The 21527-nt window shown below is 50.4% G+C and overlaps 1 protein-coding gene across 1 annotated transcript; it reads left to right on the top strand.

Annotated features, from left to right (window-relative positions):
• Positions 1-109: 109 nt before the first annotated feature.
• COPE (coat protein complex I subunit epsilon) lies at positions 110-17230 on the top strand. The gene is made up of 10 exons (XM_075902867.2): positions 110-268; positions 854-916; positions 3173-3273; positions 4122-4274; positions 6052-6105; positions 6711-6792; positions 12783-12938; positions 15070-15138; positions 15667-15741; positions 16873-17230. Exons 1-10 carry the CDS (start codon positions 152-154, stop codon positions 16918-16920), a joined length of 918 nt encoding a protein of 305 aa, XP_075758982.2. The 5' UTR covers positions 110-151; the 3' UTR covers positions 16921-17230.
• The last annotated feature ends 4297 nt before the right edge of the window (positions 17231-21527 follow it).

The raw sequence follows: 21527 nt of genomic DNA, 5'->3' as shown, positions 1-21527 counted from the left end.
ACTCCCGGCGCGCCCCGCTCCGCGCCCACGTCCGGTTCCGGTGTTTTACCGCGCAGCCCCCTGGCCCCGTCCTTAGCGTGCGCCGGAAACTACGAGCCCCAGCGTCCTGTGCGCGGCCCGGCTTCCGGAGACGTGTCCGGGTCTGGGGGAAATGGCGGCGGCGGGCCCGGCCGGGCAGGGGGGGGACGCGGACGAGCTCTTCGACGTCAAGAACAATTTCTACATCGGCGCCTACCAGGCCGCCATCAACGAGGCGCAGCGGGTCAAGGTGCGGGGGGGGGGCGGGGGCGGGGTTCCCGGGCTCCTCTGCCCCCCCCCCGACGGGCAGTCTCCCCCCTCGCCCTGCCCCGCCCTGTGGGGGGGGAATCTACCCCCTCCCCCCTCTAGCCCCCTCCCCCCTCTTTACACCTCCTTTAGCCCCGCCCCGTGACGGGGTCTTCCTCTCCCTCATCCCCTCTAGCCCCGCCCTGTGGGGGTGTGCCCATCCCCCCTCTTTACACCTCCACTAGTCCCCTACCCTCCTTTGCCCCTCCCCCCTCTTTACACCTCCTCTAGCCCCGCCCTGTGGGGGTGTGCCCATCCCCCTCACACCTAGCCCCTCCCTGTGGGGGGGGTGTTCGCACCCCCTCTTGTCCCACCCAAATCAAATTCCAGTGCCCCCTGGCACGGGGGACTCTTCCCTCTTCTTTTTACATGGATTACATCTTCGTGTGCCCCCCCCCCAACACTGATCCCAGTGGGTCTTTTCCCCCACTGAGGTATGGGTGTCACTTCCTGGCTCAGTACTGTGTCATTATTTCAGGGGTCGAATATTGCTGGATAATGAATCTTCTTCTCCCCCTTGTTCCTTTAGCTGGCCAGTCCAGAAAGGGAGGTGGAACGGGATGTCTTCTTATACCGAGCCTACATTGCCCAGGTGAGGTCATGGGCTCTGTGTGGAGAACAGCCCGGTGTGAGAACAGAGCTGAGATTAGGGATTTCTGAGTTCAAATATAGCACCTTCATCTCTTGAGGTCTGACATTGATTTCTCCTACCACCTTGGGGCCCATCCCCTCCACCCTGATTAGCACTGTGATGAGCACAGTATAAACTTGCTAGACCTTTTTGGCCTGAATTTCCCCATCTTTGCAACTGGAGAAATCCAGGAGTGAAAGTAACTTCAGTTTCTTACTGTTGCGGTTATATTGCAACCCCATTTCTCTCCACTCCCACACACTTAACTTGATGGATCCTTTTGCATGCTTTTGATACAGAGAACTTGTTTACACTGCCACTTACAGCGCTGAAACTTTCCTTGCTCAGAGGTGTGAAAAAACACACTCACACACCCCCAGGTGATGCAAGTGTAAGTTCTGTAAAGTGGCCATGTAAACAGTGCTCTGGTGCTGGTAGCTATTCCCTTCGTGGAGGTGGTTTTATCACAGCACTGGTAGAACCCTCTCCCGGTGCAGGGGCTGTAACTACACAGCCACATTACAGCGCTGCACAGCAGTACTTTAACGTCCGCCGTGTAGACATGCCCTTAAAACTACTACCGATGCTCTAAAATAAAATGTTTTATAATTCTCTGATTGCCCTTACAGCTGATCTTGCTCTTCTCGTTGTGCCCCCATGATGTGAGAGGAATGTGCTGCACGTTGGCCCTTTAGGGTTTATTGAATGTCTTATTTTCTTAGGCGGCATTTTTTCCCCACTTACTCTAAGTTATGTGCCTGCCGTGACAGACTTGACCAATAAGAAGCAAACGGAACTCAAAAGCTAATGTTCAGAACCACGAGAGTGCCTTTCACCTGCCAAGGAAAGGCCGAAGGGGAGCAATTTTGTTTTGAGAGAATGTAAAATCTATGAATTCAAGTGATATATCTGATTTTTTTTTTATTGCTACAGTTTAACCTGTACTAAATGCTTCAGCCGCTTTCATACCAGTATGCCCTACCAGCTTATTTTTACCTCTGAGGTAACTCTTCTCTTCATGGTTAATCTGCCTGTTCAGGTTGGTTGGCCTTGAGGGAGGAGCGTGAATAGTTTTTGTTGACCTTTTTATTGGCTGGTTTCAGGCATTTGATGTATTTCTGAAAATTTTCAGTTTGGGGCTGAAACCCCTCTGCCCTGCCCCTATAGTCCAGCTTTTTCCTTAGTAAAAACCCCTGAGTAATTTTGGAATGTGTGGTCATGAACATATTTCTCTCTTCTCAAGGCTTTGTAGTTCAAATAATTTTTAAAAGGCTGGATTTTAAACATTCCACGGACTTCTCCTATTGGGCTTCCTGGGTTAGAAATTGAATGATCTGTTCTGAAGCTCTTACCAGCTCACTCAATAGTTCATGTGAATCACAGTATGAAAATGATTACTCAATTTACATAAAAACAACGAGGAGTCCTGTAGCACCGTAAAGACTAACAGATTTATTTGGGCATAATCTTTTGTACCCATGAAAGATTATGCCCAAATAAATCTGTTAGTTTTCGGGTGCCACATGGCTCCCTGTTATTTTTGCAGATAACAGACAAATACAGATATTCCTCTGAGGATACGTCTAGATTACAGGCTTTTGTTGACAGAAGTTTTGTCAACAGATACTGTCGACAAAGCGGCTTGCTTTGTCGACAGAACTGGATGTAGTCTAGACACGCTTTGTTGACATGACAGGGTAGACGCAAAGGACAGTGTAGATGCAGTAACGCCTTCTGTCAACAGAACTCTGTCGACAAAAAGCGTTATTCCTCATAGAATGAGGTTTACCGCCGTCAACAAAACTGCTGAGTTCTGTCGACGTTATGTTGACAGAACTCAGCGGCAGTGTAGACGCAGGTATAGTTTTGTCAACAAAAGTCCACTTTTGTCGACAAAACCCTGTAGTCTAGACACACCCTGAGAATTTAAGTAAATTGCAAATAAAATATAGCATACATTGTGAAAAGTGGCTTTTAAAAGTTTTGTTTAACACTCTCACATTGTGTTAGTACCACAAACAGTGGGGATTCATTAATAATGATCTTGCATTGATTGGGGGTGTCTGTCTCATTTCCCCAGAAGCTCAGAGAAGACTGACCAGATGGATAGAATGAGCAAAGATGAATGTTCCTTTCTACTTTTTGAATTATGCCATAATGAACTATTTTTTCCTTCTGCTCTTAAATTATTACCCAATGTCTCTTTGCCTCCAATAGAAAAAATACGGTGTTGTTCTGGATGAAATCAAAGCCAATGCTTGCCCTGAGCTCCAAGCAGTTAGAATGTTTGCGGAATATCTTTCAAACGACGCTCAGAGGTAGGTGGGATTTACAAACACTGCCCAGCCATGACTTTGCTTCAGTAGTGGGAACATCATCTTAGTCACAGTTGCCTGATCCTGCAGTGAACTTCAGTTGGGTGTAGTCCTGTGCCTGCATGGGGTTTTGTTGAAAACATGCAGGAGGGAGACTCATGTTTGTGTTTTTTATCAGAGCTTTATCTCTTGCTTCAGATTTAGCAGGTCATAAAACTGATGCATGCGGGATGGGAATGGTTGGAGAGTGTTGGTGTTTTTAACCAGTTATTCTCTGGCTTATTACAAATGGGTCTGTCTATGTTTAACATTCCAAAGCCATGCATCAGTGGCTGTGCTTCCTATACTAACTCACAATAAATCGCTTCTGGCCTTCAGATAATAGATGGGTGTTGAGGGCAGGTTTTAGCCTGCAATTCCTGCTGGCCCAGCTACCTAACTGCAGCACGATAGTTCATGATTTTAAAATTACGTTGTCTGCAGGGTCAGGTTAGCTGACTTTGGGGCAGGCGCACGAACAGTATTTGTCGACATTTTCAGCTGGTTTCAAGCATTTAATGTATTTCTGAAAAATTACTGTTTGGGGCTGAAACCCTTCTGCCCTGCTGTATTGTTGGTTGTCCTAAGACTCCCCCTCCCCCCCCCCCCCTCCACCCACCCACGCCCCCAAGGTAATTTTGATGTGTGTGGCCATGAAAATATTTCTCTTTCCCCAAAGCTTTGTAGTTCAAATAATTTTTAAAAGGCCGAATTTTAAAAATGTCAGGAACTTCCTTTACTGGTGGGCGACAGCTTTTTCCTGGGTTAGAAATTGGTCTGTTCCGAAGCTCTCACCAGCTCGCTCTTCCCAGGGATGCAATAGTTGCCGATTTGGACAAGAAGATGGCAAAAAGCGTTGATGTGACCAATTCGACTTTCCTGCTGATGGCTGCTTCCATCTATTTCCATGACAAAAACCCTGATGCGGCCCTGCGCACACTACACCAAGGGGAAAGCTTGGAATGGTAAGTGCGGCTCAGACAGCAAGGTGATGTGCTAGCAAAGCCAAGCTCTGGGAGCCAGGGAATGGTAGCCATAGAAACAGGCAAAGTCTGACTTGTTTCCCTAAAACTTTAAAATGGGCAGGAGATTGATTTGGGCGTGTTAATAACAAGTAATCAGGCGTCCATCCAAGAATAAGATGCATGTTCACCCAGCATGAGGCAAAGGGTTTTCAGGGTGCCCCATCTCGTGCATGTTTTCAGGTAGCGAGACGAGCAGTATAATTATGGGTACGTTTTAGTCATGGACATTTTTAGTGAAAGTCATGGGCAGGTCACAGGCAATAAACAAAAATTCACAGCCCGTGTCCTGTCTGTTACTTATACCTGGGGGGCTGCCACTGGAGGGAGGGGACCTGGGGCTAGTGACGTCCGTGGACCATGGATGTTCCAGCCAGCTGGGGACCATTGCTTGGGGCTGCGGACCATGGGGCCATCACTGGCTGAGACCACAGCCGCTCCAGCTGCCTGGGACTACTGCCAGGGGCCACTGGGGAGCAGCAGCTTATATGGCTGTCCCAGAGGTCATCTGAGCAGCTGGCCCCAGAGCCAACTGCTTGCACCTCCCTGAGATCAGCCACACTGACCCCCTGCAGCAGTCATGGAAAGGCACAGAATCCGTGACCTGATCCAGAACCCTAATTATAATGTTTACAGCACTAGAACAGTCACAGACCGGGAGCAGGCCGGTCCTGTCTGTACCCGTATCACACTGCCTGCTTGAGCGCCGCCTCATTGCAAAGAGAGCAGGGTGGCAAAACACCTGTTCTTGCTCGCTAGCAACGGGTTGGTGCGCTAGGCCGTACGCTTCCAAAGGGGCAGGCGCTATCCAGGCTGCGTACCCAGACAAGGCCTCGCTTCCTTCTCTGGTGCTCTGAGTTCCTCTTGACCCCCACTAACCGAATGGAACTCGACTCACATTGTCATAGTGGAGATTTAGGCACAAGAGCAATGAGCAAATTCTGGGTGCGTGGCCTTTGCCGATGTATTCCTTATCGCCTGGGCAGGAGAGAGATTGGGCGCCACGGGGTAGGCGAGTTGAGTTTTGACCAAATAATGGTGCATTTTTCCAAATTCAATATTTTATTAAGTAAAAGAGGTTGATCTTGGAATCTTGACTCCACAAATTCAAACAGACACATGGTACAAATATGCTGTAACGCAGGGCTACTCCGCTTTGGAAGCCCCGGGGGCCATAGTGATATTCACAGCACATGCCGAGAGCCGCAGCGTAAGTGCGGTTGCATACACATGCAAATATATGCAAATAGCTTCTTTCACACAATACCCCAGCGCTCCCGGCACCTCCTTCCTGGGTGTAGAAATGCCGACTCTCTGTACCCATCTGTTCCACCCAGCCCGTCCACTTGTGTCATTCTGTGCACACCCTGCCTGGGAAACACATCACCGTTGTGGAGCGTGTTCCCAGTGGGGGCCATGTTCATAGGATCCCAGCCACGGGCCGCATGTTGAGCCCCGTAAACCCAAACCGCCCTGCGGGCCGCAAACAAATGGGCCGCTGTTAAGTAGCCCTGCTTTTAGGAACAGACAGCAGATAAGAAGCAGCCAAGCACTGACCCCGAGGGGGGAGAAGAGGGGAGTAACTGTTCTGTGATGCAGGCCGTTGGCCCATAGGGAGCTGTACTATCAGGGACAGGGCAGGTGCCTACGCTCAGTCCCTGCTAGGAGAGGGCGCAGTAAAGCCTGGAGCACAGCCCTGATGTGTGCTTGTTCCCTGCAGTGTGGCGATGATGATACAGATACTGCTGAAGCTCGACAGGCTCGATCTAGCCCGGTAAGCTTGTGTCTTCAGGGAGCCCCGCATGAAATCACCTTGCTGCGTGCAGATGTACCTGCTCAGCCTGTCCATGGGGGGGGGTCGCCCCACCCAGCCCCCCCGGGAAGGGATTACTCAGCCCTGGTCGGATTCCCACAGGTGGGGTGGGCCAGAGCGGGGGTGAACACAGCGGCAGACCCTTTCCTCTCGGGGTGCTGGGGCTCTGCAAGGAAAAGGGTAGCTCTGAGTGCGGCTGAAGAAGCAGCAGAGTTCTAGGATTCAGTGATGACCTTGGTGCTGTGTTAATTGATCCTCCAGGGCCTGGGTCGGCGACTGTCCCAAAGGGAAATCAAGCCGCCATCTGCGGACCCCCGACCCTTTACCTGTGGGGGTGCGATTGTTTCTTTGCTTAAATAAAATACTCCAGGGGGATTGGTGCCCGACTGCACAGGTCAGTGAGGGGAGCACCCCAGGGCACCACAGCCTTAGCTCACTGAGCTACTAGGGCAACGAAATGAAGGCAGGGAGGGGCTGTTTCTCCTACCTCTGGCCTTACGCTGGGGACCTAGTGAAAGGGAGTTTGTCGACTTCTCATCGTCTCGTTTCCTTTTGTGTTTACTCAGCAAAGAACTGAAGAAGATGCAGGAGCAAGATGAGGACGCGACCCTCACCCAGCTGGCTACTGCCTGGGTGAACCTGGCTGTTGTGAGTATTGTAGGCCGAGATGCGTTCTTAACCCATGGGCACTGCTCTGTTCTCACATGCTTCGCTTGGGTAATACAGAAGTTGCCTTGTCAGACTAGAGATGTTAGTTTAATCAACTAATCGACGGAATTTCCATCAATTACAGGTGGTCCCCAAGTTACGAACGCATCAATTTACGACCGTTCGTACTTACGACCAACCTCCCGTTAAATCATAGAACTGTAGAATCATAGAACCATAGAGCTGGAAGACACCTCAGAAGGTCATCAAGTCCAGCCCCCTGCTCTAGGCAGGACCAATCCCAACCAAATCAACCCAGCCAGGACTTTGTCAAGCCGAGACTTAAACACCTCTAGGGATGGAGACTCCACTACTTCCCTAGGGAACCCATTCCAGTGCTTCACCACCCTCCTAGGGAAATAGTTTTTCCTAATATCCAACCTGGACCTCTCCCACCACAACTTGAGACCATTGCTCCTTGTTCTGCCATCCGTCACCACTGAGAACAGCCTCTCTCCATCCTCTTTGGAACCTAAGCGCATTACAGCCGGCCCCCGAGTGACAGGTGTGCAATCCGAGCTTACGAACAGCACGGTCACATTTAAATGAACGGGGCCTGACATACAAACAGATCGAGTTACGACCAAGTGTTCGGTACGTAACTCGTTCGTAAGTCGGGGACTATCTGTAGTCGATAAGCGGGGGAGCCATGGCGGGAACCCCGCTGCGGCTCTGCTTTTTAAATGTATTAAGAGCCAGCTGGCTCTTAATACATTTAAAAGGCTGGTGCGCAGTGGGGGGGGACCCAGCCTGAGTCAGGAATCGGCTGTCCCTGCTTATGCTGGCTCCCCCCGCTTCCTTGCTGCGCTTCTGCTTTTCGAATGTATTAAGAGCTGGTAGGCTCTTAATACATGTAAAAAACAGAGGTGAAGCATGTGGGGCTGGGCACGAACCGGGAATCAGCTGATTCCCGGCTCGCGCCTGGTTCCACTACTCCCCTACATCCTCTGCCCCTCATGGAGACAGTGCTAGAGGGAACTAGGTTTTAAGCCAGCTCCCCCCCAGCACCGGCTCCTGCTCCCCCCACCTTGCTGCCTCTAATAGACAACAAGGGAGGGGAGAGACTAGTTACTTACATCCCTAAGTCAGACACAAACAGGGCTAGGTGTCGGTCTTATTGGAGCGCACCAAAGTGTATGGTGTGAGGTTGCGGAACAGAATGGGTTTGTGTTTGAAGGTGAGTTGAATGCATTCCCCACCCCCAGAGCAGTGTAGCATTAAGATCAGCTCCTGTCCAGTAACCTTCGAACGTGGCAGTTCTCAGCGACTCGTACCTTAGACCAGTGTTTCTCAACCAGTGATGCGAGTACCCTCGGGTACGCGAGAGAGGGGGGGGGACGTTCACGCAACTGAAATTTGGAGAAAACTGAATTTTTGTTTCAAGTTTTACAGCGCTTTATTATTTTTGTACTTTTTACACCCAAAAATGTCATCCCTGCCCAGATACGAGTAAGTTGTTTAAACAAATGTGTTGCAAGGGTAGAAAAAGATGTTGTGTGTCTGGAAACTGTAAGTCCTGGGAGTACTTACTTTTTCTTTTTTTTTTTTTTAAAGGGGTACTTGATAAAAAAGCTTGAGAAACACTGCTCTAGATTCCCCTGCGTGGGCCCTGGTTTACACACATGCCTCTCTCCAGGCACATGAGTTAGGTACATTCTTAAGTTCCTTGCTGCATTAGGACCTTATCAGTGAGCCTCTTTGCATCCTTGCTGCCTACCAGCTGCGCCCGTTGGAGAGGCTTCCCCGCTGCTTGGGCCGTTCCAACATGTCCAGCCTCCCGTGAAGTTTGGGGGATAGCAAGCAGGCCCATAGCTGTGTGGGAGAGAGTGGGCAGGATACTTAAACTAGAGCAGTTGCCTAGAGAAGCTAAAATCCCATCCCATTTCTGCTCCATCTCCCTTTGCCTCGCTCTCAGAAGTGCAACAAGCCCTCGCAGAAGTACTTGATCAACGTCTTCCTTTCCCATGGGAGTGTGCTTTCCCTGGAGGGGCATAGGGAATAGCCAGTCTCATTGGTTGCTTTCAGTGCAAGGCTTTTTCACGGGTACCACTTGATCGTTAACTCAGACACAGAAGAGCTCCTGTTTCTCGATAGTCAAATCATTCACAAACGATAATACCGTAAAACGGGAAACGGCCGTCTGGTATTTCAGTGCGAGTCCTCGTTAGACGCTAGGTGAAAGTATAATCATGTGGCTGTCGGTGGGAGTGTATTTGTGCTTACCTCGGAGCCTATAAATAAAGCATCGCTCCAGCTAAACCCGCTTTCAGTGAAACCGGCTCAGAGGGATCTACGGCAGCTGGTATTTATCAGACACCCTTCAGGTCTGACTCGGATTTGTTTATGTTATGCTATGGCAACTGCATTTCACACGTTTGATCTCGCCTCTCCCCCGTCCCATCCATTCCGAGAAAGCAGCGTGGCGCCTCCCGAGGCTGTGGGAAGCCGTTGGGGTTTCTGTGGAGCAGAAACCCCGGCCTCTGCTAGCTGTTCGTTCCCCCAGCACTTGGAACTGTTTCTACTGCAGATGAATTACTCGGCCTTTGCTTGGCGTCTGCGGAACATGTCAGGGTTGCTGTTCTCTGCAAGGGCGCTGAGAAATGGGGATCATGCCAGGGCAAGCATTCTTGCTGCCAATGTATCCCTTCCCCCCCCCCCCCACATTAGGAGGTCTGGTTTTAGTGGGCAGGAGGGCTGTTCAGTTTCTAAGCTGTCTGCCAAGGCTACCAACAGAGGCCCCAGTTGTGTGTGTGTGTGTGGTTTTTTTTTTAAGTGTATTATATAGACATGTTGGTCACGAGGAACTGGGCCAAACGTGCACGTTCTTTGCATCTTGGGCTGTTAACAGCTGCTCACTCCAGTGGCTCCTGGGTCCCCTTTTAAGGTCTCTGTCCTTAACATCAAAACTGTCAGTGGTTTGAACTAAGGATGTTAGTTGACTGGTTGCTCCCCCCTCCCCTTTGCTGCCTCTATCAGAGGCGGCAAAGGGGGGGAAGAGGAGGTACTTCAAAGCGGCAGCACGGCATGGAGCTGACCCCAGGCTCCGTGCGCAGGTGCCCCTTTGAAACACCGTGGAGGAGTCCCGAGCTGACCCCGGCTCTGCGTGTCATTTCAAAGTGCCAGCACCACATGGAGCCCGGAGTCAGTGGGGGACTCTTGTACATTTCAAAGCTGGCATGTCACGTGCAGTCCGGGGCCAACAGGAAGTCCCGCTGACTCTGGGCTCCACATGGGCGCTTCCGCTTTGAAATGCACAAGAGCCCTTGGGCATTTCAAAGTGTGTGGAGCCTGGAGTCAGCGGGACTTCCTGCTGGCTCAGACTGCATGTGGAGTTCCAACTTTGAAATGCACAAGAGCCCCGGGGGCTCTGGTACATTTCAAAGGAGGAATACGGAAGTGCCTATCGACTAGTCGATGAGAATTCCATTGACTACTTGACTAGTAAATTAACCAATATTTAACATCCTTAGTTTGAACCCCTCTTTCCAGGAGCTCAGCAACTGAGCTTCTCAGGACCAGTGGAGCTGCCTCCCTCTGGAGCAAAGCCATCTCCCTCAGGAAACCAGATTTCACATGGACAGGCCATGAATTTGGCAACTTTCCAGTCCATTTCTGAAACTTGCCCTTTTGACCTGGCTTGTCCCTCAAAGCAGCTTCTGGTCTGTTGGGAGGAGGGGACATTAGCCCCCCACCTCCGAGGAGATGAGATGAAAAAGGGCCCTGGGTAAGTTGATGCAGGATGTTTTTCTTCTAGTGGATGATGGAGTAAGCACCTAAATAGAATAGAGCCAGATGGACCGCTGCTGATCTGCCCTGGGTTCAGAGTATTGACTTAGAGACAAAAGGCTCCATATCCTGTTAATAATCCCACAATCCGTCCGTTCCCTTACGGAGCTGCTCAGACATGTGATGATCCTCTTACTGTAGGTTTAAATGGCCATGACCCCAGGTGGTCACCTCTCGATCCAGAGCTGTCGAAAGCACCTGGCACACTGTGCAGCATCAGCTTATGGAAAAATAAATAACATTGTCTCTAGCCTCAGCTTCATAGCATGGCACTTGACTGGAAGAATAACACACAAGGTGGGTTGATGTAAATCAAGGTGATTTAAATCCCCCAAAATAGTTCCACATTTGCAATTGCAGCAATCTGCAGAGCTGACAGCTGTCCTTACACTCTTTTTTAATGGGAAATGCAGTAATGTTGGGTTTTTTTTAAAACTTTTTAAAACTTTTCAAATTTTTTTATCCACCCTGCATAACATGTGAGAAATCAATTTTTTTATTTTTTTTTAAATAAAAATATTTTTTAAAACAATCAATTAAAATTTTTCATTTTTTTTTTCAATTTAGATCATTTTTTTAATCAATTTTTTTATCCAGCCTGGTAACCCATGAGAGCTCAGCAGGCTGGTGTGATCTAGGGACTGTTGAGAGAGAACTAAACATCAGGAAAAAAACCAAGGGACCGTAATCAGGTAAAACTCCCATTGACTTTAACAGGGCCTTGGAATTCACAGGATGTTTTTTGTGTGCCTTAATGACTGTTAGTTAACTGTTAGTCTCCTGTCAATCACAAGGCACAAGTCTTCTAAAAGTATCCAATGCACAGCAGGCTTGGTACGGGCAGGTGTGAAAGAAAGAGGTGTTGAGAGCCGAGGCATTTTATCACCAACATTGCTCAAAGTTTATAGTCCTGAGAAACAAAAAATATTAGGCCAGTCTTGATTTGTCTCACTGCCAGTGCAGGGAGGTGACATCCACTCACTCATGGTAAGAATCTCGCTCTCCTGCCTTAGGAGATACCAAGATCAGACATGCAAAATCCTACCACTTTGTAATTCCGGATGTCATGTTAATAAGGCAAAAGTGAGTTTGCTTGGATGAGAGAAGCAGATGCAGCTCAGTTGAAGTAGCTTCGTTCAGAGGGATCTACGCTCTCAGGGAAGAGGAAGTCATACCTCTTTCAGGCTTGGCCTGATGTCGGTATCCGCTGATGTCCCTTTTCATTGGCTCAGCAATTTCCTGGGAAGGCCGATGCATCTTTAGCTTATATACTGCAGTTTGCTAAAGCACGTGTAGCGAAGCTAGAATTCATAAGCTTGAAGGTTACTTTACATTGTCTGGGTGGCACAGGGAGTTCTCTAAACTAGAGATGTTAAATATCGGTTAATTGAATAGTCGAGTAACCTCATGAATTCTTATCAGTTAGACTCTTCTATCATTCTGACAGTGCCAGGTAGAAGCTAATCTGCAAGGGGAACCAGTTTAAAAACCAGCTCCTCTTGCGGACCAGTTTCTTGTTGCCTTGTGCTGCTCTATCAGAGGCAGCAGTGCGGGGTGACAGCAGCCCCTGTTTTGGGGGGGAGTGCGGGGTCTGAGCTCCTGAACCTGACACGAACCGGAACTGAGCCGGGCTGCCTGCCCACCCAGCTCCTAATACACTTTCAATGCAGAGTTACAACAGGCGTAGAGCCCTCACTCGGTGTGAGCCAGAACCGAGCTGTGCTGGTGGCCAGCCTGCTAAAAAATTTACTGGTTGGGGAGGAGGGAAATGCGTATGGAAGCTACTGCTCTAACGAACTAGCCACACTCAGCCAGCCTAGTAGCCACATGGTGCTAGACCATATTGACCCTTCCGTAGTCTGGCAAACTTTCTGGCTCAGCACCAGTCAGGTGCCGAACTAGAGAGGTTCACTCTGTAATGTGAATGCTGCTTTCTTGAAGAACAAGCTTCCTAGTCTTGCCAGCTGTTCTGACCCATCACCTGTAGGCTATTGATCAAGGGGAAGCGATGACTCAGTTGACCTGTATTTAAACCGGGGGCACCTCATTACTTCGCAGTGTCTATACTTTTGCCCGCAGCAGCACTATGGCCTCCTTGGAGTAATGCAGCAAACTGCCGGGTTAACAGTCCCATTTCTTCACAGGGTGGGGAAAAATTACAGGATGCCTATTACATCTTCCAAGAGATGGCAGACAAATGCTCATCCACCCTGCTTCTGCTTAACGGACAGGCAGCCTGCTACATGGCACAGGGCAAGTGGGAAGATGCAGATGGGGTGCTCCAAGAAGCGCTGGACAAGGTGAGTTTTCTGTCGCACGGGAACCTTGAATTTGAGCCGTGTAACCTTGGATTCCAATCTGCTGCTCTGGAAAGAGGCAAGAGAAAAGTAGCTAGAAGGTTCATGCATACAGGCAGTCCCCGGGTTATGTACAAGATAGGGACTGTAGGTTTGTACTTAAGTCGAATTTGTACTTAAGTCGGAACTGGCATCCAGATTCAGCCGCTGCTGAAACTGACCAGCGGCTGACTACAGTAAGCCCGAGGCAGAGTTTCTCTGCCCCGGGCTTCCTGGAATCAGCTGCTGATCAGTTTCAACAGCAGCTGAATCTGGATGCCTGGGACAGAGCAGCTGGGGCGCTGCTGGGTAGGTCTCCGCAGCACTGCACCTCAGTGCTGTGGGGACCAACCCGGCAGCACCCCAGGTGTCCCCAAGTCAGCTGCTCCTGAAGCTGATCAGCGGCTGATTCCAGGAAGCCCAGGGCAGAGCAACTCTGCCTCGGGCTTCCTGTAGTCAGCCGCTGGTCAGTTTCAGCAGCGGCTGACTTGGGGATGCCTCGGGCAGAGCAGCTGGGGTGCTGCTGATTTGGTCCAGTAGCGCTGCTCCTCGTTCCTCCAGCAGCTGAATCAGGACTCCTGGGGCAGAGCAGCTGGGGTACTGCCGGGTTGGTCCAGTAGCGCCAAGGAGCGGCGCTGCGGGACCAACTGGCAGCACCCCAGCTGCTCTGCCCCAGGAGTCCCGAGAAAAGCCTGGTCTGCTGGGGGGGGGGGGGGGGGGGTAAACTAGCTGCGCCACCCCCGCCCTCCCCCCAGCAGACCATGGAGACGCGGGCGGCGGGACCGAGACGCGCCGCGCTCCCGCCGCCCAGGTCCTCTGCGGCTTTGCACCGCATCTCCCTGGTCTGCAGACCAGGGAGACGCAGAGCAAAGCCGTGGAGGACCCGGGCGGCGGGAGCGCCTAGACCCGCCGTGGTCCCGCTGCCCCCAGCAGACTAGGGAGACGCAGAGCAGCTTTTCTCGCCCTGGAGGATGAGGGCGGCAGGACCTTGGCGTGTCTGGGCAGTCCCGCCGCCTGCATCCTCCGGGGCGAGAAATGCCCGGTTCGTAAGTGCGGATCTTACATAAGTCGGATCCGCGTAACTCGGGGACTGCCTGTACTTATCTAATAGTTCGTTAACCTCATTTTCTGTCATTGTGCCCAGGGCTGGCTGTGTCTCAGCAGCCTCGGAGAATCAGCCTTGGAGGATCTGTTTTTTAATTTGATAGTTTAAATCTTGTTTTCTGTGTAAACCCTGCATCATTCCTGACCTCTAACACACCCCTGTAAACTCTGGAACCTATAGGGCCATTAGCGGCTCTGTTGTTCCACTGGGTTCTTAGCTGATTTCTAGTTCAGAAACACGCCCACCCCCCAGTTCCCTGAGTAGGTTGAGTCTAAACCCCTGTTTTAAAATGTTCAGCCCTTGTCAGTAACTCTCCAATCTCACTGACTTGATCTTGTGTGAATCCCATTTCGTAAGAGTCTATCCTCTCACAAGGATGTGCATTTCAGAGCAATCCTTGCACTTCGGCAGCTGGGCTTCTGGCCTTTAATTACCTGTCCTAGAATCTCATTAGCCGTGTTGTGTTCACCCAAGAATGCACCTCTGAGAGACTAACTTGTCCACCACCTTGCCCTGTCCTGTCCCAGCAGTTTGTGGGTTCTCGAGATCATCCGAACGGCCACACTGGGTCAGACCAAAGGTCCATCCAGCCTAGTGTCCTGTCTGCCCACAGTGGCCAGTGCCAGGTGCCCCAGAAGAGTGAACAGAATGGGGAATCATCAAGAGATCCCTCCTCTGTTGCCCATTCCCAGCCTCTGACGAGCAGTGGCTAGGGACACCATCCCAACCTCCATGAATGTATCTAGTTCTTTTTTGAACCCTTATCTAGTTCTTCACGCCATCCTCTGGCGAGGAGTTCCACAGGTTGTCTGTACGCTGCGTGAAGAACAACTTCCTTTTGTTTTAAACCTGCTACCTATTAATTTCATTTGGTGACCCTTCACTCTTGTGTGATGGGAAGATGGTTGCTGGAACATGCTGGGTGCTGCACTTGGTCAAAGTAGTAGGGAGGGACAGATGGTTTGATGCGTTTTCCCCTTATGCTTTCAGGACAGCAGCCATCCTGAGACCCTGATCAATTTTGTTGTCCTGTCACAGCACCTGGGCAAACCACCAGAGGTGAGGCTCACCTGGGTGCCCGGGACAGTGGGCAGTTATGCTGCTGCTGCTAGAGATGGGCAGATATGAGGCTTGCTTGGGGTTTAAGGTCTTATGTGCATCTCTGCTAATGGAAGTGAGGGGGAGCTGAATTTTGTAACCTACATTGCAACCTGTGCAAGAGAGAAGGAAGGTTGGGCTGGGGGAATGAGAGCCTGCATAGCAGCCTGGAATTCCAAGCTTCCAGTCCCGGCGTTGCCAGTGGCTCAGAATACGACCTCCTGGGACATCAGCTAAAGTCTCATTTTCAAAGCCACTGAGCCTCCCCAAGCACTGTTAGACCTGTGCATGGTCAGGACTGCTGAAAACCAAGTTCTGACCCTTCCTCAGCTGCAAAAGGGGATGGTATTTGCCCCCTTCCCTGGAGTCGGTGCCTGTAAAGCATCTGAAATCAACTCTCTTGAGTACTGGTTTAAGCGTTTAGTTTTTCCTCTCATCTCAGCGTTGGGGGTCTCATTTGTCTCTCTTCCCCCGCCCTCCTCCCCCCAGGTTACCAATCGCTACTTGTCACAACTGAAAGATGCACATAAAAGTCACCCGTTTATACAGGAGTACCAGGCAAAGGTAACCAATCTGTTTCTAAATCTGAATCCATTTGTATGGCGAGTCGTGCTATTGTTGGAATTGGGTGTAACCGGTTAACCGGCAGCCTGGTCAGACAGGTGCAGCCCCTTCGCCCATGCCACAGGTGGAGGGCCACTCCTGCCCGGCCGGGCCTGCTTGCCTCACACCCATAGGATCCCGGTTAAGCGGTTAACCAGTTAAACCTAACGGTGAACTGGGTTTTTACAGCCCTAGTTGGAATTAGGCTAGTGGATCATTTAGGCTGAGGGTTCCTATAATTCAGGGAAGCCTGATCATCCTCCGGTTTTTACGCTTTTACTCAGACATGCAAAGTACATTGCTGGTCTTCACGGTTGTAGAGAGAACTGGGACAACGCGAGCCAAGTCCAAACCCGAGGAGCGGTGTCTGGATGAATGCCTGAAACCGCTCTGTGTGACGGGTTCCCAGTGAGCGGGGATCTCTGTCCACCTCCCAGATTGCTGAAGTGGGGGGAGGTGTGTCCTGTTTGGAGAGGAGCAGCTTGCGCAGGGGTAACAGCATGGAAGGATCTCACAGACAGATGGCTGGGAACTGCTGATTTAGGGTATTGCAGGCTCAGAACACCTCTCTACTGCCCGCCTGAGATGCGATAGCCTTTTCTTCCTCCCACTAGCAAATAAGGTTGTAATACACTTGGGCTACGTCTACACTCGCAGCTTCTTGCGCAAGAACCTGCAGAGCATCCATACTGCCCACCTGCTCTTGTGCAAGGAAATTTACAGTACAGCGTGGTAAGAGAGGGCTCCTTGCACAAGAGCTATGCTCTTTTTTAACAGGTATAAGCCCTCTTGTGCAGGAGCTCTTGCGCAAGAGGGCAGTGTGAACGCTTGGCAGGGATTTCTTGTGCAAGAAAGCCCTATGGCTAAAATGGCCATCAGAGCTTTCTTGCACAAGAGAGCATCCACGCTTCCGTGGGCGCTCTTGCGCAAAAGCATAACTCGCACATGGCAGTGTGGACGTTTTCTTGTGCAAGACTTCTTGCACAAGAACACTTGCGCAAGATGTTGTTGCGCAAGAAGCTGCCAGTGTAGACACAGCCTTGGTGTTTAGCTACTGAAAGTACCTATTTTTTTTTTTTCTTTCTTTGACAGGAGAATGATTTTGACCGGCTGGCTATGCAGTACGCCCCCAGTGCGTGAGGATTCAGGGAATTCAAAACAAGTCTGTGGCGCCCTGCTGTGGTACCTTGGGACCTGGGGGGGAGGGTGATGTGCAAAATCTCTCTGGCCTTGTGGACAGCGTTCACTCCGCAAGTCGGTCTGACGTCTGTCACAGGATGGCAGGGCCTTGCGCGCTCAGCAAACTGATGGCAAGCGTGTATGTCACACGTGGAGCCTAGAAACCTATGTCCTGATTTAACTAGATTCCAAACTCCTTGTTTAAAATACAGTGCACGTCAAGAGTATGCAACACTGTACCTTAAACATTTCCAATAAAGCCTTTTGTGGATCCGTGTGGCCCTTCTGCTTTGTATGCTGGAGTTAGCTGTAAGGAAAGCATTCCTACCGGAGAAAGTGGGAACATTCCCTCTTCCTTTCACTGCTGATCCTCTTTAACACCTGCTTTGGGGAGCGTGGGTGGATCTTGAGTTGCCGCCTTTCTTTCAAGAATTACCCGAGGCTTTCCACAGGCACAGTGCCTCTTCCCATGGACTTCAGCACCATCGCCAGCTGCTGCATCTCTTTAAGACCCTTTGGAGGTACACCCAGCTTGCCCTGCCTGCAGGATGTCTTGGGATGCTAGAAGAAAAGGGAAGATTCCCCAGAATAAAGAGTCCCACCTAAAGTATTGTGACTACAGAGGGGCCAGCTTGGATCTCAGGTGGTATATCATCGGGGCTACATCTAGACTGGCATGATTTTCTGGAAATGCTTTTAACAGAAAAGTTTTCTGTTAAAAGCATTTTTGGAAAAGAGCGTCTAGATTGGCACGGACGCTTTTCCACAATCTAGACGCGCGTTTGCACAAAAAAGCCCCAATCGCCATTTTCATGATCGGTGCTTTTTTGCGCAAAACAAATCTGAGCTGTCTACACTGGCCCTTTTGCACAAAAGTTTTGCTCAAAAGGGACTATTGCCTGAACGGGAGCAGCCTAGTATTTCCGCAAAAAGCACTGATTTCTTACAGTAGGTCAGTGCTTTTGCGGAAATTCAAGCAGCCAGTGTAGACAGCTGGCAAGTTTTTCCGGAAAAGCGGCTGATTTTCTGGAAAAACTGGCCAGTCTAGACACAGCCAGTGAGTTTTGGTCACAGGGATGGGGAAACACTGCATTTCACCGCAACAAAGTATGTATCCCAGCGTGTTAGCGCCTTTTATGCCCCATTGACACACGAAGGCACCTTTGTCCACGTTTCGTCCAAAAGCTGCAGAACCGATCCTCCTGACATACCATACAGCAGCCATGACGTGACACCGAAAGACTGTGTGTTGTGTGCTGGGTTAGGATGTCATCCACGAGGGCATCAAACGTGCAAGGAGCAGAGATCAGCATGAGGCCCTTCGCCAAGACAGCTGAGAATTTTCTCGTCTTTATGTCTGGAGTCTTCTGCTTGCTTCCTGTGTGAAGGCTACATTACGCTGCAAATGTTTCTGGCTGGCATCTTCTTTGTGTCCACCTCGGTTGTATTGCTCTGAAAGAACTCATTGTCCCTCTCTTGGGCCTGGTTAGCAGGCAGCAATTTTCAATGGAGGGTTATTCATGGTGCAGCCTTGAATGAATGTTCTCTTTGTGGAGGCGTCTGGGGGAGATGTGAAAGGGGCTTGTGTTTCCCGGGCAGCCGTTGCCCACTTGATGGGCCGTGATAAATAGACTTAAAAATTTAAACAATACAAGCAAGTGGCAGGGGAAAGCCGGTACTGTCCGTATGAAAAGAAGGGAATGTGCCTTCCTTTGGGCCCTGCTAGCAGCACAGGTTTGTTTTAGCACCGATGAGTTCCCTGGATTTTCTGTAATTGATCTGAGAGGCACTAGTGCAAAATCGGAGCCATTTCACAGCATGGCTGTGATCAAAGCAGTGACCTCAGATGGCATCATGCTGATCAATATTCCTTCTCCTTTTCTCCATCAAACCCACCCAGGTCTGCAAGGCAGCGGGTGAATTTTCCAGGTGCCGTCCCGAGGGTTCCTTCTGCTTCTTCTTTTCACTGTGCTAATAAGGATCCTGCAACCAGAATTTAGTTGGAGTTGGGTCCGATGGATGAGGTGTAGCAGGGTGCCGTTTGCTCTCCTGTCACTGAAGTCTAAGAAGACTGTGCCTTTCTTGAGTCCCTTTTGCTTGAGAAGTTCCTGTTGTACATTAGAAAGCAGGGATGTTTAAAAGCAGGTGTGACGGCGCGTTGGGGGTCCCCCGTCTCCTGCACCCCGAAATGGCACAAACAGACTGCACCAGCCGGTGGAATAGAGGAAGTTTATTGCCTCTCCAGGTTACAGCACAGCACAGATGTAGTCTGGTCACAGAGCTGGGCTAGGATGCCTCAGGCCCCCTTGAGATGGAGGAGACTGGGCCTCTAAATTCCAGCCCCTTTCCCTAGGCTGTCTCCTCCATGCTCCCAGACAGCAACTAACTCACCCTCTTCCAGCCCTGCCCCCCAGCCAGGGCAGCATCCACCTTCCTTTGTTCCTCTCCATGGGGGGTGTCTGGCCATACAACTTGAGATGTCCCTTTGCATAGTGACTCATCCTGTTTTGCTGAGTCGTGGTACCCACGGCAACCAGTGGGGGTTACCCCAGAGCCAGCAGCATAGAAACCAGCCAGGTACCCCCACTACGTCACAGCAGGTAATTGCGTAACTGCTGAAAAACTCCGTGGGTACCCGCAGCGGCAGCCAGCTCCCCGGGAGCCGGTGCACAGCCGGAAGCTGGGTTTTAAGCCAGCTCCCAGTGCATACTGGCTCCCACCTGGGAGCCCTGGTCCTGAGGCAGCAGCGTGGGGAAAGGAGCTTGCGTGTAACTGCGAACATTAACCGATGAACCCAGGTTTATCAGTTAACTATTTGCACAGTTCTACGTTCACATTAGAAACATGAAAAAAATTCAGAGCACTCCTAAGAATTCAGAGGTACCGTCGTTTGACACATGGCCCACGAAGATTGAGGCAGAGAGATAATGACCAGCCTATGGTCACAGGAGTCATGGGCAGAGCTGGGGCAAAAAGCCAATTCCTGCCCATTCAATGGTTTTTTTTTTTTTTTTCCCAGCGCAAGCCCGGTCTTCTGCCTGGCCTGGCTAACAAGACCGTGGCTTTGCTTGTGTCCGTCAAGTCAGCTGAATTGATGTCAGGGAACAGGGCTGCGGGCGAGAAGGGGTGGACACTTTGCAGACGAAGTGCTGACTCAACTCTTAGGTGCATCGGAGAGTTTGATCTCACTCTGTCCCGTGCCCTCTGAAATCAGCTGCATATGCAGAAACTGACACTCAAGCTGGGTAGCGTGTGCTGCAGTGTAACAAAACAGAACTGAGCCTTTAACACCCAGCTGCGGGCAGGGGACTGTTCCCAGGTACCAATTAAGGGTGATGCCTACCACGTAACTGGTTACCTGTTCACATCCCTATCACCCTTATATGGCTTTTAGTTTTAAACATGCACGTGCTGAGAGACTGCACTTACCAATTTTGTGTGTAAAGTACCACCTCGTCAGCTGGCCGGCGTGCTAAACTGATTTGTTTTCATGGCTTTGAAATGGTGTATTTAGCACAGGCTGCCTCCTGCTTTAAATGTACACTTGCATTTCTTCAAATGTAGTGCTGGCTATTCTGGACTCGGTTGGGACTCAGCTGTACCTGGTCCTAGACTCGTCAAGCGTGCTGTATTTCAGATGCTTTCCATGAGAGGTGCCGCAGCCTCCTTTCTCCGTACTGCGTTGCCTCCTTGGCTCTTGCCCCTGGCGATCCTGTACATTTACCTTCTGCTCAGAAGATCTTGCTGAGACCCTTTGTGGAAAGCAGAGCGCTCGGGGGAACCCTTCCTGTTTGGCGTATCGATTTGAAAAAGGATTAAATGGTTAATATTTTATCAAGGGCTCTGCACACAAAGTCCTGTGGAAGCATTTTCAGTCGTCTGTGTCCATTGAAAGCTAAGGGTAATTTCTAGCCTTCACTGCCACGTATAATTGGAATGGAACTGCTCTTGCTACTGCTTTATCATCCATCATCGTCTTTCGATACTCTGATACCGACCTTTTTTTCCACTTCTTGCCCTTCCTCGAGTCGTCCCCTCTGGTCTCAACTGGCCGAGGAAGCTGTAATTCCAGATTATAGTCATGGTTTGTGTGTCAATAGCGTACTTGCGTTCTGTTTGACCTTTTTAAAATTCCCCTGTCGTTTCAGTCAAAGGGGGGGGACTTCTTGATAACTTGGGGGTGGTTCTCAGAAGCTGCTGCCCTACGTCCCACAGCTGTGAGGGTTGGCGTGACCTCTCTTGAAACGGGGCATGTCAAGCAACGAGATTTGTGGGTGCAAGTTGGGGGCGGTATGTAACGGCCACTTGTTTATTCCTCCTCCGTTAGGGAACTGGGCTAAGTGTGTTCTGACGAAAAAACGCTGAAATCTGTGAATGTGAAACCACCATGGGCTGATCTGGCCTGAAAAATGAGGCCAGTCTAGCTAGGTCCCTTGGGGATGTGAAAAATCCACACCCCTGACGTAGCTAAACTGGAGACAGTGCTGGGCCTATGGAAAATTTGTTGCCATAGCTACTACCTCTCAGGAGAAGTCGATTAAGCACAGCGCTGGGAGAACACCTCCTGT

This window comes from Pelodiscus sinensis, chromosome 32 (assembly GCF_052426305.1).
Source record: "Pelodiscus sinensis isolate ZL-2025 chromosome 32, ASM5242630v1, whole genome shotgun sequence".
Taxonomy (NCBI): domain Eukaryota; kingdom Metazoa; phylum Chordata; order Testudines; family Trionychidae; genus Pelodiscus; species Pelodiscus sinensis.
Note: the sequence above shows the minus strand (reverse complement) of the source record. Positions and strands in the feature narration are given on the sequence as shown.